The 17143-nt window shown below is 46.7% G+C and overlaps 1 protein-coding gene across 1 annotated transcript in view; it reads left to right on the top strand.

Moving 5' to 3' along the window:
- Positions 1-1865: 1865 nt before the first annotated feature.
- ASS1 (argininosuccinate synthase 1) overlaps positions 1866-17143 on the top strand; it is a 76035-nt gene continuing 60757 nt past the window's right edge. The window contains exons 1-4 of the mRNA XM_078877806.1: positions 1866-1996; positions 14678-14793; positions 15140-15208; positions 16564-16752. Of these exons, the coding sequence (XP_078733932.1) occupies positions 14680-14793; positions 15140-15208; positions 16564-16752 (372 nt within the window). The 5' untranslated portion in view covers positions 1866-1996; positions 14678-14679. The remainder of the gene's footprint in view (positions 1997-14677; positions 14794-15139; positions 15209-16563; positions 16753-17143) is intronic.

Raw genomic sequence — 17143 nt, 5'->3', positions numbered from 1 at the left:
GTTTCATTCTTCACCTGAGGACGGCTGCTTGCGTTGTGGCCAAAACGTCGTGAGAATTATTTTATTTTGTTTTATTTGTATTATTTTATTACTTCCCTTCTACGTGACTTTACCGAAAGAACCAAGAAGATGAAACGAACACCTCTAAAATGTGTTCACGGTTTGTGCCGCTTAATGTTCGCGCGTGAAGTCTGACGTTTCGCTCCACATGCTGGCGTCTGCGGCCTGTCAATCCATAACAGCTCTGGGCTTGTACACTTTGGCCTCCTGCCAGCAAGCCTCAGGAGACCCTTCAACGTGGCCTCAAAGTGCACCTCGCCTGGCACTGCATCTCCTCTCATCTATCTGCATCTCTATATATTGCCTACATCTTCATTCTCATCTCACCACGCACAACTTTGTCGAATGTCAACACTTCATCTCATCGCATCTCTATATCTTGTCCACAGGGTGTTGCAGATGTCTTGTGACCCCAATTTTCTTCTCTAAATCGTAATATTTTTGCATACCAACGGGCGTGAAAAACAAAAATTTATAAAAATAAAGGAAAAATGTTGGGTAAATTAATTGGAGGTCGCAAGACACGTTGACCACCCTGTACATCTCCATTCTCATCTCTATCGCACACACATCGGTCCTCTAAACTCACTACCCATACTATAATATCACCTCGCCTCACCTCTATCCCTTGCCTACATCTCTCTCTCTCTCTGAGCGGTACATCACCAGCTCTCGTTATCATCACCCACCACCAGCACCACCGACTACCACCACCACCACCACCAGCATCAATTCCCTAGCCTACTCCATATAAGCAGCGCGTTTTCTGCATCTCCGCATGCACACACGACTCGGTTTATTTAATCAGCCTATCTATTGGCTTCCACGCAGTGCCGGATTATATCGTAGTAGCACAAGTAGCTACATAATGCTACGGGCCCCGCATTTTCAAGGGCCCCGCGCTAAATGCTTTCAAGCTATCAATTCCGGTTCAGTGATTCTGCACTTGCTCTATTACTATAGTACTATACCGCCTTCGACTTTCATGAACGACTGGGTGTTTAAGGTTAGCGATTTGTCGCATTATCTGGCTGTATAGCAAATGAAAAAATACAATTACTTTACTATGCAAGTTTAAAATGTATGTGTTTTAGTATTTACGTGGTTTTTAGGGCCCCTTTACAATATACGCTACAGGTCCCGCACTAGCTTAGTCCGGCACTGCTTTCACGCCACTGTTATTAAGCAGCAGCAGAAGCTTGATAAAGCAAAGCAAACAGGGCACCTGTTTCCACCATCTGGGTCTCATCAGCGAGGCGCGGGCTTTGTTTTTAAAAAAATAACCCGTAAAAACAAAGTTTTTCACTATAAATCCTTTACATGTATATGCGTGGCATCGGTTTTATTTTATTATTCATTTCTGTTTTTCTTGAGTAAGAGTTTCATTTTTATCACATTCGTATTTGAAATTAAATATGAAAAAAAAATTTTCCTAAAAAGTGGAAAATTTTGGGAAAAATTTTTCACGAAAATAAATTGTCACGCACAACGAATCTGTGCGCAAAATGTCAGCTCGATTGGATCACGGGAAGCGGGTTAAAAAACGACCGAAAGATTTGCACGGTCGTAAGCGCGCAAGCAAGCAAGCAAGTGAACTTAATATAAAGGATTTTTTAAAAAAAAAATTGCCCCCGCAATTAACGAGTTAGTGCCACACCACCTCTGTGTAATCTCCGAGGGGCGTTGGACGCCAGCGAGTTTATGAAACTCGCCCACTCAGCACCGCAGGACAATTGATGTCGGTGGGAGGAGCAGAACCTCCCGTAGTCAGGCGTTGAGTTTCTCAATGTAAGTCCCTCCCCATTGCTCCGGGCAGGAGACACGCGCGAGCTAAGAACGCGACCTTGCAAGGGGACTTCCTCGAGAGAGACACGGAGCAAGCGACGAAGCAGAGCCGACGTTATCCGCTTGCCCCCGATCTACCAACCACTTGGAGGTAAGAAGGACATTCCACTCCACGTGTCCACTCTTAGTATCGAGCGGTGTACCCCCATCACCTCGGCACCACAGTTTTCCTCCCAACAGAATCTCCATCACCATCACGGACGCCGGTTTAGCTTCGTCTGCTGACGTTCGCTTGATGTACTCGCATAACTTTTGGCAAGGCGCAGCCCCAGCAACTGCCGGCTGAGTATGATGAAACGTGAAGCGGATATGATGACGATGCAGGTGATGTAATCGCTGGGAGAGTTACAGGCGACCCGTGGCTTGCCGGCCAACATTGGTTTAAAAAAACAAAAACGCGACCAACACCATCGCCCATTATATTTCTGTACTGTTTTTTTTATTTCACGCGGACAACTTTTTCTAGTTTTTCTCCTGTGTCGCCTTTTCATTGAACAGAACTCATCGCGTTCGACAACCCGCGACTCCGTCGTGATGTTCCTGCTTGCGCTGCTCGCCCTCTCGCTCCGATCTCTCTCTCCTAGCCTCTCCACTGCTAGCCTGTTCTCTCTCTCACTCTCCTAGCCTCTCCACTGCTAGCCTGTTCTCTCACTCACTCTCCTAGCCTCTCCACTGCTAGCCTGTTCTCTCTCCTAGCCTCTCTACTGCTAGCCTCTCTCTATCTCTTCTGCTAGCTTCTCTTCTGCTAGCTTCGCACGCTCACAATTAGGATTCCGCTAGCTTCTCTACCGCTAGCTTCTCTTCCGCTAGCTTCTCTACTGCTAGCTTATGTTCTGCTCGCTTCTCTACTGCTAGCCTCTCTACCGCTAGCTTCTGTTCTGCTCGCTTCTCTACCGCTAGCTTATGTTCTGCTCGCTTCTCTACTGCTAGCCTCTCTACCGCTAGCTTCTGTTCTGCTAGCCTCTCTACCGCTAGCTTCTGTTCTGCTCGCTTCTCTACCGCTAGCTTATGTTCTGCTAGCTTCTCTACTGCTAGCCTTTCTCCCCTCGCCTCTACAACCTCGCCCTTGCCTCCAGTGGGGGGTTATCTTCACTCCGACCAACTCAACTCTCTCTCTTTTTGTTTTACGATCAGAGGAAACAAGAATATGCTCGGTGTAGTCGGCACTTTGCTTCGTTCATCATTTCGTTTTTTTCGTTTTCTTTTCAATGTTTTGCTTTATGAAAGATTTCACAAAAGATTTCACGCTCTGCTCTCCTTACCCCTCTTCTCTCTCTACCCCTCTCTCTCCCTACTCCATGTCACTCCCTCTCTCTCTCTCTCCCACGCTCCCGTATATATCCCCCCTCCTTATCAACTCCTCTCTATACTAATATGGTTTTCCCCTTTTTTTCTGGCAACAAAACTGACACCTTTTTCAATGAATCATGCTTACATTAACCACAATACTTGCAGTCAAATGCAAACAAAAAACAATACTCTGATAATTTATGCATTGTCTTTGAAACTGATTGGTCCACACCAGAGACAGCTTTCTTTGGAGCCTAGTCTCATATGGTGTTCGACCAGATGACGCCTAAAAGGCTTCTCTCTAATTAAGCTGGGGACCTCCCGTAGCCTCACGCCCCGTGGCTTCTGCCGCTATCGCCTCGATCTCCCGTCAGCCTGGCGCCCGTCACGTGCCTGCAATTTGCGGGCAGCCAATCAGCGTTCTGCGTCTTGAGTGGCCCTCTCCTCTCCGTTGCTCTCTCTCTCTCTCGCCTGGTCGCCCCGATGCGACAGCGCTGCCCGTAAGGGGCCGTCCATAAATGACGTCACGCGATTTTGGACGATTTTTGACCCCCCCCCCCCTACTAGTCACACGGCGTCACAAAAAGTCAGACTCCCCCCCCTCAAATATGACGTGACAAAGCTCTGCCCCCCCACCACCCCAAAAAAATAAAACATGCTTCAAATCGCTTTTAACTATTGTCACCTGAGGACGGCTGCTTGCGTTGTGGCCGAAACGTCGTGAGAATTATATTATTTTGTTATGTTTTGTTTTTATTATTTTATTACTTCCCTTCTACGTGACTTTACCGAAAGAACCAAGAAGCTATTGTCATTGTAGTGCGTATTTAATGTGGCGCTGCACTCTGATGTTGTAGGAGAAAACATGTATTAAAACGTATATTTAATTAAGTAGAACGTGTTGTCTATATTTATTTAAAGATGCGCATTTTGATGTGACGTCAAATTTCTCAACCCCCCCGCCCCCTAGGTGTGACGTCATTTATGGACGGCCCCTTTAGCAAATCCCCCGCGTGCGCGCGTCACTCCAGTTCTCCTGCTGGCTTCACGGCTTCTCTTCCATGGCAACAACCGCGTGAACGACAATTATTATTCTCTTGGGGTCTTTCGGTAAAGTCGCTTAGAAAAAAAATAAATTATTCTAACAATAACAACGCCATTTGTGCCTGTTGAAAGCGACACCGAGTCTCGAGAACGATTTTATTTTAAATGTTTTGAAGATTCGTCCTGCACAGGGGGATGTTTCGGCCAATTCCATTTCGAGGGCATAAAGGAGAGATGTTTGTTTATTTTAAATCACGATTGCTGAATACAGATCCCAAGATCCCCTCGCCCCACCCTCGAAACACCAATTGGCAAACAAGAAATATCACATTTCGATTTATAGCTTTCGTGACTGCAGGGATTCATCTTCTTGGTTCTTTCGGTAAAGTCACGTAGAATGGAAATAATAAAATAATAAAAATAAAAGATAACAAAATAATTCTCACGACGTTTCGGCCACAACGCAAGCAGCCGTCTTCAGGTGGAGAACAGAGTCTGAATGAGACTGTCTTCTCGACAGACCTTTTCTCCACCTGAGGACGGCTGCTTGCGTTGTGGCCGAAACGTCGTGAGAATTATTTTATTATGTTTTATTTTTATTATTGTATTTCCATTCTACGTGACTTTACCGAAAGAACCAAGAAGAAGAAAGATCACAGTTTAACACGTAGACTTTCGCGACCAATAGCATCCATAATAGAGGGTTTTTTGGGTTAGATCGCGTAAATATATAAATGTGTCGATTGTAAATGTTGTGGCTTTGCTCTCCAACACACAACCGGTGTGCTGTACTAGTGACGAATTGGCCACGTTCTGTTTACGTGACAACCCTTACTAGTTAGCTGTGTCGGGTGGTGGCGGGTTTAACGACACATTTATATATTTACGCGATCTAACCCAAAACAACCTCTATTATGGAAGAAAGAGCACTGTTGAATGAAGGTGTACTAATAGCGTGGAGTTCATACGTGCCTTGAATTGAGCAAGGTTAGTATTGTTATTATAATAAGAAATGTGTGAAGGAGACGACGGTGGGAGGCAGTTTAAAAGTGGAGCGCTGTAAGGGGAGAAGCATACAAATAAGTTGGGTGGCCTGCAGTGTGTGAGCGAGCGGGTGAGTGGGTGGGTGAGTGGGTGAGCGAGCGGGTGAGTGGGTGGGTGAGTGGGTGAGCGAGCGAGCGAGCGGGTGGGTGAGCGAGCGGGTGAGTGAGTGGGTGAGTGGGCGAGCGAGTGGGAGAGTGGGCGAGCGGGCGAGTGGGCGAGTGAGAGGGTGGCGAAATAGATGAGTGGGTCCGTGGGTGAGCGAGTGGGTGAGCGAGTGGGAAAGTAGTTGAGTGGGTGAGTGCGTGCGTGAGCGAGGGGGTGAGTGGATGAGCGAGCGGTTGAGCGAGTGGGTGAGCGGGTGAGTGGGTGGGTAAGTAGGTGAGTCGGTCCGTGGGTGAGCGAGTGGGTGAGTGAGTGGGTGAGCGAGTGGGAAAGCAGTTGAGTGAGTGGGTGAGGGAGCGGGTGAGCGAGTGGGAGAGTGGGCGAGCGGGCGAGTGAGTGGGTGGCGAAATAGATGAGTGGGTCCGTGGGTGAGCGAGTGGGTGAGCGAGTGGGAAAGTAGTTGAGTGGGTGAGTGCGTGCGTGAGCGAGTGGGTGAGCGGGTGAGTGGGTGGGGAAGTAGGTGAGTCGGTCGAGTGAGTGGGTGAGCGAGCGGGTGAGTCAGTGGGCGAGCGAGTGGGTGAGTGGGCGAGCGGGCGAGTGAGTGGGTGGCGAAATAGATGTGGGGGTGAGTGGATGAGCGAGCGGTTGAGCGAGTGGGTGAGCGGGTGAGTGGGTGGGGAAGTAGGTGAGTCGGTCCGTGGGTGAGCGAGTGGGTGAGCGAGTGGATGAGCGAGTGGGTGAACGAGTGGGAAAGCAGTTGAGTGAGTGGGTGAGTGGGCGAGCGAGCGGGTGAGTGGGCAAGCGAGCGGAGAAGTAGGTGAGTCGGTCCGTGGGTGAGCGAGTGGGTGAGTGAGCGAGCGAGCGGGTGAGTCGGTGAGTGGGTGGGGAAGTAGGTGAGTCGGTCCGTGGGTGAGCGAGTGGGTGAGCGAGTGGGTGAGTGAGTGGGAAAGTAGTTGGATGGGTGAGTGGGAATGTAGTTGAGTGAATGAGTGGGTGAGCGAGCGGGGAAGTAGCTGAGTGGGTGAGTGTGTTGTTTTCACCTACAAGTGTGTGAGTGGGCGAGTGAGCGTTTTGGACATTTCAAACGCTCTTGTCGGCCTCAAGGTGCACTTAGCCTGGCTCAAATGCCGTGGCGACGTCACCGCCACTTAGTGGTGAATCGTCGTTATTGTTGAGTTGGGTGAGTTGGTGGGAACAGCAGTTTGGTGGGTGGGTGAGTGAGTGTGTTTACGACATGCAGTGTAAGTGGTTGAGTTAGTGGATGAGTCAGTGTGTTGCTGTGACTTGCAGTGTTGGTTTGGTGGTCGAACACAGATTTTTTGTCGACATGAAACAGACCGAATCTGGTGGACCCGACTCAAAGGTGGGACGTTCGTGTGAACAGTTACCATTGTTGGGAGCGATAGGGCATTGATAAGATAAGGGGCCGTCCATAAATGACGTCACGCACCTGGGGGGGGGGGGGATCAGACATTTGTGACGAAGTGTGACGAGGGGGGTGTTTGAGAAATGTGACGTCACATCAAAATGCGCAATTTTAAATAAATATAGGCAACACGTTCTACATAATTAAATATACTTTCTTATAAATGTTTTCTCCTACAACATCAGCGTGCAGCGCCGCATTAAATATGCACTACAATAACATTTAATTCTAGATTTGAAGCTTTCGTGACTGCAAGGAATCATATTCTTAGGTTTTTTCGGTAAAGTCACGTAGGTAAAACATCAAAATTAATGAAAATAAAATAAAAACAAAAATCACGACGTTTCGGAGGCAACACGGAGACTTGTGTTGCCTCCGAAACGTCGTGATTTTTGTTTTTATTTTATTTTATTTTCATTAATTTTGATGTTTTACCTACGTGACTTTACCGAAAAAACCTAAGAATACTACAATAACAATAGTTTAAAGCGATTTGAAGCATGTTTTATTTTCAAAATGCAAATATGGTTTTTGGGGGGGGGGGGGGGAGCGTTGTTACGTCATATTTGAGGGGGGGGGGTCTGACTTTTGTGACGCCGTGTGACTAGGGGGGGGGGGTCAAAATCGTCCAAAAATCACGTGACGTCATTTATGGACGGCCCTTAAGGCTTTCTAACAATCTCCACATCCCGCAAATGCCGCATGTAATTTACGCGGTGACTCATTGTGGGCATATGCAGATTTCTAAACCGCCACCGGCTGAGTGATTACGAGAGAAGGGAGGTTGGGGTTTTGGATGCCAGCAACCTCGCCTTTTCAAATGACTGCATCCAACCGGTTTTCCAAGCGAAGTGTCTGCGCGAGGAGGAGCGACGCGCCCTCACAATTACAACGGACCAATAGATGCAAGTGACGTTGCATCTCTTAATCCGTTGGCGCTGTGGGTTTGATGTCCATCGGATTACGACAAGGCCCTAGCCATGGAGTCAACATTGGGGGGGACGAAATCTTTTCAGTGGGTCTGGGGGTCCCCCCCTCCCCCCCCAAAAAAAATCTAAATTTGAAAACTAATTTCCTGCCTAAAATATGTTTAAAAAGCACTAACACATAGGATGGACTTTTTTATATTTTTTTTACAGTAATGTCTAATAGTGAATTGTATTTCATTGCTCTGTTTTTCTTTTTTTAACTTTTCTTGTTTCATTGTGTGTAATGGCAGAGATTAGGGATTAATAAAGTACATACATTACCACGATCCTATAAACAGAAATCTATTTTATAGCGATATATTGGGGGGGGGGGGCATTTTGAGCATATTTGAATATTGGCGGGGATGTGTGTCCCCCATATATATTATAATTACGGCCTTGGACTACGTGACGATGTTTTTTGCTGCTGTTGGCAACTGCCAATTTCGGCTACTGCCACCCCCCGTATTAAGAGCCCTGTGAGCTGTGAATGAGACTGTTGGCGGACTGACATCGGAGGGGTGAAATCAAGAGGAGTGGAGGGGGCAGCGGTACGAGTGTAGGATGGAGGAGCAATGTTGGAAAGCTGAACTTGCGAAAGGGGCCGTCCATAAATGACGTCACGCACTCCTTGCAAAAGGTTTCTCTTTTGTGTTTGAACATCTTACACCTCCTGCTTCAATGCCAGAAAGGGTAAAACCTGTTCTTATTTTTCACGCTTTGATACTGGCAAAAAGGTATCCCATGACACTGCATAGCTGCTATGTGGATTGTTATTACATCGAAGGGCACTGTGAGGCATGGTGATGTTTTGGGGGGGGGGGGGGGTCTCCATCCAGCAGTGGATTGACCATGGCTGTTTTGTGATGATTGATGATGATGACGAAGCATGTACATGTAATCAGGGGGAATGCCTCCCTTGACAAATAGATTCGTTTCACTTTACCCTGCAAAAAAAGTTCAGGTTAACCCTAAATGGCCCTCGTATTTTAATGATTTAAGGGCGATGTTAATGACGAATGTGGTGAACGGGGTTTGTTTTTTTCGCAACTGTCATTGTCTCGGCCTCGCTATGCGCTGCGTTGCACCACTATCTGAGTAGTTAACCTCGCTTTCAATAAACTTTCAGAGCCAGGGTGAACATCCGACTCCGACGTATTTAATTAATTGAACTAGGTAAAACTGATGGAAAAACACAGTACAAAATACAGCATCTGTTAATACTTGCAATATCAATACAATGAATGAACACAAGGAGCATCAAAACATTGTCTTAGATAACATGAAACTCAACAATAGGTCCTGGATGGACCAGGCACATACATTAGCACCGAATAGCTACACAAGAGAATAAGCTACTGTATTAAATAAGGTCACTTCTTGTACTTACCATACTGCAGCCTAAATGTACAGCGCTGCACATAACACCGAACTGTAATTAAGATACTTCTTCATCCTTGCACTAAATATTGCATCAAAGTTATATGGGTACAAGTCTCACTCGACTCATTCAATTAGAAGTAAAATTCACAATAATGCAAGTGGCAGGCTTCGTTGTTAACTAGGCCTCATATTTATCATAACAATTTAACAGCATTATAAAGGCATTTACAGCATTATAACGGCAATCTTAACATTGTAACAGCATTCCCAGTATTATAAGAACATAAGCGAACTTACAGACAATGCTTCTTAAAGTCCCACAATGAACATATGCACCTGTCTTTACCGAGATGCTATTTGTGCCTCCATTTTGTACTCTGTGTAATGGCTGACACCCTGCCTCATGGCTTAGAGAATGTTAAATCGTAACTTCCTGGTCACGTGACCAAACTCAACACCATATCAGGAAGTTCCTGTGTAATCAACACCCCCATACCTGCCATGGGGTAGAACAGTCATCGTATGCACAACAACAGTTTAGCCTACAACACTTCTTGTCAACAATAGGGGGGCTAAGCGTGGCTGTCGTGGTTTAAGAAGTTAAAGGTAAATTACAAAAATATTCCAATAACCGCTCACTGAGATCCTGGGTTAGAATCCCCGTGGCTGCCTGCCTGCGATTAAACCGTGTTCTCCATTTGAACGAGGAGATGGCTTCTGCCCGGTCACCAATGACTCACAACAGAGACCTGTAGACTCTCGCAGAGCCTCACAGAGAGACCTGTAGACTCACATAAGAGCCCGTGGACTCGGAGACCCATATACTGGCACAGAGACCCAGAGAGTCGCACAGAGACCGGTTTACCTCGCATAGATTAAGTTATTAAATCAGGTTCTCCAGCCTGCACACCAATGACTACACACACAAAAAAAACATCGCATTACATTTCTTTCTGCACATAATTTGAATAAAAATTCCTTCTGAGAATTAACAATCTACATATTGGTCTGACTGTCATGGAATGAACATGTAATGACTTGGATTCGATTTCCAGAGGCAGGGAACAGATTAACCCAAAGGCATTTGCCCCTCCTCATTTTAAACCACAGAACGTTTAGCGTTCACTGATCACCTCATGGGGTGACTCGGCAGAATCAAGTACGGTCTGTTACCCTGCAACACCGCATGTTGTTTTCATGATGCGAATTGGTTATACAACACGACGATGAATGTATCAGGGAACACGTTTTTTTTTATAACGAGGATGCGAATTGGTTATACAACACGACGATGAATGTATCAGGGAACACGTTTTTTTTTATAACGAGGATGCGAATTGGTTATACAACACGACGATGAATGTATCAGGGAACACGTTTTTTTTTATAACGAGGATGCGAATTGGTTATACAACACGACGATGAATGTATCAGGGAACACGTTTTTTTTTATAACGAGGATGCGAATTGGTTATACAACACGACGATGAATGTATTAGGGAACACGTTTTTTTTTATAACGAGGATGCGAATTGGTTATACAACACGACGATGAATGTATTAGGGAACACGTTTTTTTTTATAACGAGGATGCGAATTGGATATAATGCGATCGCGTAACGGCTGCCTCGGCATAGCGTCGCACAAGACACTGGGATGCTGCTGGATGCTTCTAGACGCGACCCACACGCACCTCAGTCTTTGTTCAGCCTGCGCACTCATCTCACGTGCTACCGCGGACAGTGCATTAGCCTGTATTATATATTATTTATGATAGCGCGATTGGTTCCTAACGCGGTGTACTTCAGGAACGCAACTACTACCGCGTTATAGCAGAGGAGGCTGTACCATATTCAAGCGCAGTTTGTTCACCGGGTGAGAACTGAAGATCAGGATGTCTTACTTGTAATAGAGAGCAGGGGTATTCGCCTGCCAGTAGTCCAATTGACCGGCCCCATACTGGACATCTGTGAGAAAGAGCATCATAGCTCATCGGATTCCTCCCCAAGTGTAAATAAAGCTTCTGATGCTGAGTTACTGTACTTTGCGGATATTTTTCAAAGTTGGCAAATAAGGACCCTAATGTCGGCACACGATCGCCTAAAGTGGCGAGATGTTAATTACCTCACCTGGTATACAGGAGGTCGTGGGTTCGATCCCGACCCTGACACTTGTATATTTGGAGTTTGCGTGTATCTCCCCCCGTGGTCTTGTGCATTTTCCTTCGGTTTCTCTGGGTTTTCCCTCCACATGTAGAAACAGGCTTTCAGAGTAATTGGCTGCTATAAATTCCAACATGATAAGGCACTTCGTTGATATATAATTTGTGACCAGGTCGCTTCTAAAATAACAGCTACATAGCTTGGTGGGCCTTACCTGGTAAAATATCAGTGCTTGCCTTTATTACAGACCCATTTAGACCTTATTGGTCACCCCGTGCCCTTATACACTATACACTACACTACTATACACTGCACTACTATACACTACACTGCTATATACTACACTATTATACACTACACTATACACTACTATACACTACACTACTATATACTACTCTATTATACACTAACATATACAATACACTATTCACTACACTACTATACACTACACTATACACTACACTACTATACACTACACTATACACTACACTATACACTACACTATACACTACACTATACACTACATTACAATACACTACACTATACACTACGCTACTATACACTACACTACTATACACTACACTATACACTACACTATACACTACATTACAATACACTACACTATACACTACGTTACTATACACTACACTATACACTACACTAGACACTACACTATACACTACACTATACACTACACTATACACTACACTATACACTACACTACACTATACACTACACTATACACTACACTATACACTACACTATACACTACACTATACACTACACACTACACTATACACTACACTATACACTACACTATACACTACATTACAATACACTACACTATACACTACGCTACTATACACTACACTACTATACACTACACTATACACTACACTATACACTACATTACAATACACTACACTATACACTACACTATACACTACACTATACACTACACTATACACTACACTATACACTACACTACACTATACACTACACTATACACTACACTATACACTACACTACCACATACCTTATCGGTCACCCCGTGCTCCTTATAAATCTCAACGTTCATCCTACAAAGTCGCATCACGAGGGAGACACGCAAACAAATAGACAAACACATCACTTTTGCCCGGCTGTACGCCGTATGGACCTGAAAACTCGGTTTCCCTGTTCACAAATGCGGGGTATACACCGTGTGGGTTGACACGGTATTGGATGCTATTCGACGGATTAACGAGGGTGGGATATCAGTGCCACATACATCGAGACGAAGATCCCCTCCCATCACCCTATAGCCCCAACAGCAGCAGCACACGAGGGAGTGGGTGGCCAGCACCACGCCCGGCCGCCTTTGTCTCCCCCAGTGCCGAAGTTTCCTTACAAACCGCACCAAGGGAGACCCGGGACCGGTTCAGATAATCGTCAGTTATTGGTCTTGAGTGGGAATCGAACTTGGACTATATATATATGTGTGTGTATTGAACTTCTTTCGCACCTTATGTAGCCAACCATGTTCGGTGGAGGCGTGAGAAAGGGGCCTAATCCAGCAGTATTACTGTATTACCATAATTCGCAACAGTGTTGTACAAAGATCCTCTGTATAGCCTTAACAGACTGTTGGGGCAAGCGCAGTTAGCGAGCAGCACCTATGAAGGTCGGTGGGACGGCACGCAAAGGGGTTGGGTGGCCAGCACCACGCCCGGCCGCCTTTGTCTCCCTAATGACGGTGTTGACACTCCGCACCAGGTTAGCATATGCAGATTGAAAAAATAAAAACACTGGTTGAGCAATTTGGATTTTGAGGCCGAGTCGATCCAGGGGGGTGCCCAGAACCGGTTCACATAATCGTCGCTGGTGTTGGTGGAGGCCGTGAGCGGGAATCTAACTCGGGTGGCCGGGTTCGTAGCGCAGCGCCACGGTGGCTTGGAGATGTCATCTACCTCGCCTGGTATACAGGAGGCCGTGGGTTCGACCCCGAGCCTGACGCCTATCTATTCGGAGTTTGCATGCGTCTCTCTCTCCCTGTGGTCGTGTGGATTTTTCTCCGGGTCCTACGGTTTTTACCTCCACGTTCATAAGCCACTTTGTTGAGCCGTCATTTGCGATAGCCAAGGCCGCTTCTAAAAAAAGTGCTGTGTAGCCCAGTGGGCCTTACCTGGTAAAAAAAAAATTGTTTTAGTTCTAACGCACCCTATCATCACCACAACCACATTTACACAGCGCTGGAGGGCGGGGATTTGGTAAGCATAGATCAGACTGTGGCATATGTGGCACATTAGGAATGGATCACTCTTTTAATTATGTCCTTGTGCAGCAAGGGAGTAGAGTGTGGTTCTGTGAAAGTCCTGATGTGCTGTGCAGTGCATCAATGCATGTGTGTACAGCAGCATGTGATGACTAGGTCGGGCCTGTAGGTGGCTTGCAGGGTTATTGAATGACCGCGTGGATACACCAGCCACGTGGTTAATGGCGACTCGGAAGGAATGCTGTTCGTGACACGTGATGTTGCATTTTACAGAGTGACGGTGCTGTTCTTCAAGATTAATATTAACCAAAATAAATGTGCTTGCCCCCGATTTGGAGCACCTGCCCACGTCCTTCATTTCGAGTGTGCAACACATAATGTACGTAAGCAATTTCACACGCGGACTTTATTTAGTGTAACTTTAATAGTGCTGCTTGTCGCTGGCCGCTTGGCGTGTTGGGCACTGTGTGTCGTGCGTTGTTTATATGTTCCGTACGTACAGGGTGGCACAACAGTCAGTACACACGGGGTTATATTTATTTTAACGAATCACATCGGGTTGTTTAATTTTTTTGTAAAGAATATTTAAACTGACCCCCATTAACATTTATGGATGCACGAATTCTCTTTTGGAACGAACTTCAGATGATTTTTTTAATATTACACATGCATTTTTTTGAACATTCGTCAATTATATTCTTGTCTACGTGCAGTGTTCTTGGTAGAGTTTTGTGAATATCATCCGTAAAAGGAAGACGAAAAATATATATTAATGATAATAGATAAACTATTAACTTTAATAAAGAAAAACTAAAACATTCCATGCCAGTATTATTGGTTCTGTCGGTAAAGAAACGTAGAAGGGCAATAATAAAATACTTTACCGAAAAAACCAAGAATATGAATCCCTGCAGTCACGAAAGCTTTAAATCAAAAATTCCATGCCAGTGTCAAAAGACGTGAAAAAAATCTTGTACACCCCATCGTGTGCCGTGGCGGCCTTCACAGGTGCTGCTGCTCGCTACTAACGGCACTTGCCCCAACATTCTGCTAAAGTCTATGTTGGGTGGGGGGGTCTTTGTCTTTGTGCCTGGTGCAGCGATGTCTGGAAAGGGTAACGGCGGTACGGTGGTGCTCGCCTACAGCGGAGGGCTGGACACGTCCTGCATCCTGGTGTGGCTCAAAGAGCAAGGCTACGAGGTCATCGCCTTCCTGGTACGGAGGCATCAGCGTCGTCGCCGGCGCTCGGCTGTCATCACTCGTCCATTATTGTCACTGCTGCGTCATCGGCCTTGTCGGCGTATTCGTCATGATATTCACGGTTGTAATTGTCATGTTTTTAGAGCAGTTTTTTGTGTTTTAGATTGTTGTCCTTCCCCCGCACCTGCGATTGTCACGGCTGTATGCCCGCGCGTGTGTGTGTGTACGTGGGGAGCAGCAGTGCGGGCCTTTATAGGTGCCCACTCACAGCACTTGCCCCAAAGATCCGTTAAGGCTATACGGGGGGGGGGGGGGGGGGTAGGGAATCTTTGTCTCAGCTTCACTTGTTCTATCTGCCCAGGCCAACATTGGGCAGGATGAGGACTTTGAAGCGGCCAAGAAGAAAGCGGAGAGCTTGGGCGCAAGCAAGGTGAGGATGTCCCTGGTTCTATTCCTCGACGTGGCACCGTAACCCATGACCATAGTTGGAACTCTACGTCACAGTACAGCGCACACGGTACATTGTGCGGAAGCAAATGTAATGTCGCGGCTCCAAAATATTTTTGGCAAAAAAATATGGGTTTGACCGTCAATCGACGAACGTGACTCTCACGTGTTGCAGAGCGGGTCGGAGAGTGCTGCCCCGTGCTGTGTGCGGACCAGAGTGTCACCTTGAAGTGATCTCGGACGTAGCTCTGTGATATCTGCTTCAGTGGACCGTTCTCCAACACCGTTCTCCCATTGACATGTTTCATTGCTTCTACATACTATTAACATTCCCTCCCTTTGTTAATGCTACCCCCTGCCCCCTCCCTTTGATGCTGCTAATCCTGCATAATGCATGGGCATAATATGACTTTGAAACCCCCCCGCCCACCTCCTACGCATTTCCCATGAATATGCTAAATTCCTCTTGATGTGCACATTCTTTTGTTAAGGCGCTCTTCTTCCACCTCCAACCCAGCTTATATATAAGCTCCAAGCTTGGCAGTGTCTCATTCTTCACCTGAAGACGGCTGCTTGCGTTGTAGCCGAAACGTCGTGAGAATTATTTTATTATGTTTTATTTTTATTATTTTATTACTTCCCTTCTACGTGACTTTACCGAAAGAACCAAGAAGATATATATTTGTAAAAAAAAAACATTTTTCGAGGTAAGGCTCACTGGGCCTACGTAGCTCTTTTTCAGAAGAGACCTTGCCACGAATAATAGCTCAACGAAGTGGCTCATCATCCCGTGGAAATGTATCGAAGCCAATTACTCTAAATGCGTGATGTTGATTCTAAATGTGGAGGGAAAAGCCGGAGGACCAAGAGAAAAATCCACGCAACGAGGGGGAGAGAGACATTCAAACTCCAAATATACAGCAGGTGTCAGGGTCCGAACCCAAAACCTCCTGTATACCAGGCGAGGTATTTAACATTTTGCCACCACGGCACCCATTGCCATGCGAGAGTTCCGAATGGATTTTGCCTGAAGACGACCGCTTGTGTTGCGATCGAAACGTCGTAGTGTTTTTTGTTATTTTCTTTGAACCTACCTACGTGGCTTTACCGAAAGACCCAAAGGATATGAATTCCTGCAGTCACAAAAGCTTTAAGTCAATATTTGGATTCTTCACCGCCTGACACTATGCAGCCTCCAGCGCAAATTGGTGATAAATTTGGGTGAAAGCGTATGACATTTTCCTCGTATCGTTCATCGTTATTTATTGCTTTCGCCGGAAAGTAAAACGCTCGCGATGCTCAACCACGCCGGCTCGCGGCCGTCGCGCGCCCCCGCAGGTGTTCGTGGAGGACGTGCGGGAGGAGTTTGTGCGCGAGTTTGTGTGGCCCGCGGTGTGCGCCAACGCCCGCTACGAGTCGCGCTACCTGCTGGGCACGGCGCTGGCGAGGCCCTGCATCGCTCGGCGCCAGGTGCAGATCGCGCGCCGCGAGGGCGCCGCGTACGTCTCGCACGGGGCCACCGGCAAGGTGGGTCAGAGGCTGCGACGCGCGCTGGCCGCACGGGCGGAGTGGGCAAGACTCCAGAGTCTGGTCATGGGAGAGGTTGGGTTAGACTCCAGAACCTGGTCATGGGAGAGGTTGGGTTAGACTCCAGAATCTGGTCATGGGAGAGGTTGGGTTAGACTCCAGAGTCTGGTCATGGGAGAGGTTGGGTTAGACTCCAGAACCTGGTCATGGGAGATGTTGGGTTAGACTCTAGAGTCTGGTCATGGGAGAGGTTGGGTTAGACTCCAGAGCCGGGTCATGGGAGAGATTGGGTTAGACTCCAGGGCCTGGTCATGGAGATGTTGGGTTAGACTCCAAAGCCTGGTCATGGGAGAGGTTGGGTTAGACTCCAGAACCTGGTCATGAGAGAGGT

Source organism: Lampetra fluviatilis, chromosome 49, assembly GCF_964198595.1.
Source record: "Lampetra fluviatilis chromosome 49, kcLamFluv1.1, whole genome shotgun sequence".
Lineage (NCBI taxonomy): Eukaryota > Metazoa > Chordata > Hyperoartia > Petromyzontiformes > Petromyzontidae > Lampetra > Lampetra fluviatilis.
Note: the sequence above shows the minus strand (reverse complement) of the source record. Positions and strands in the feature narration are given on the sequence as shown.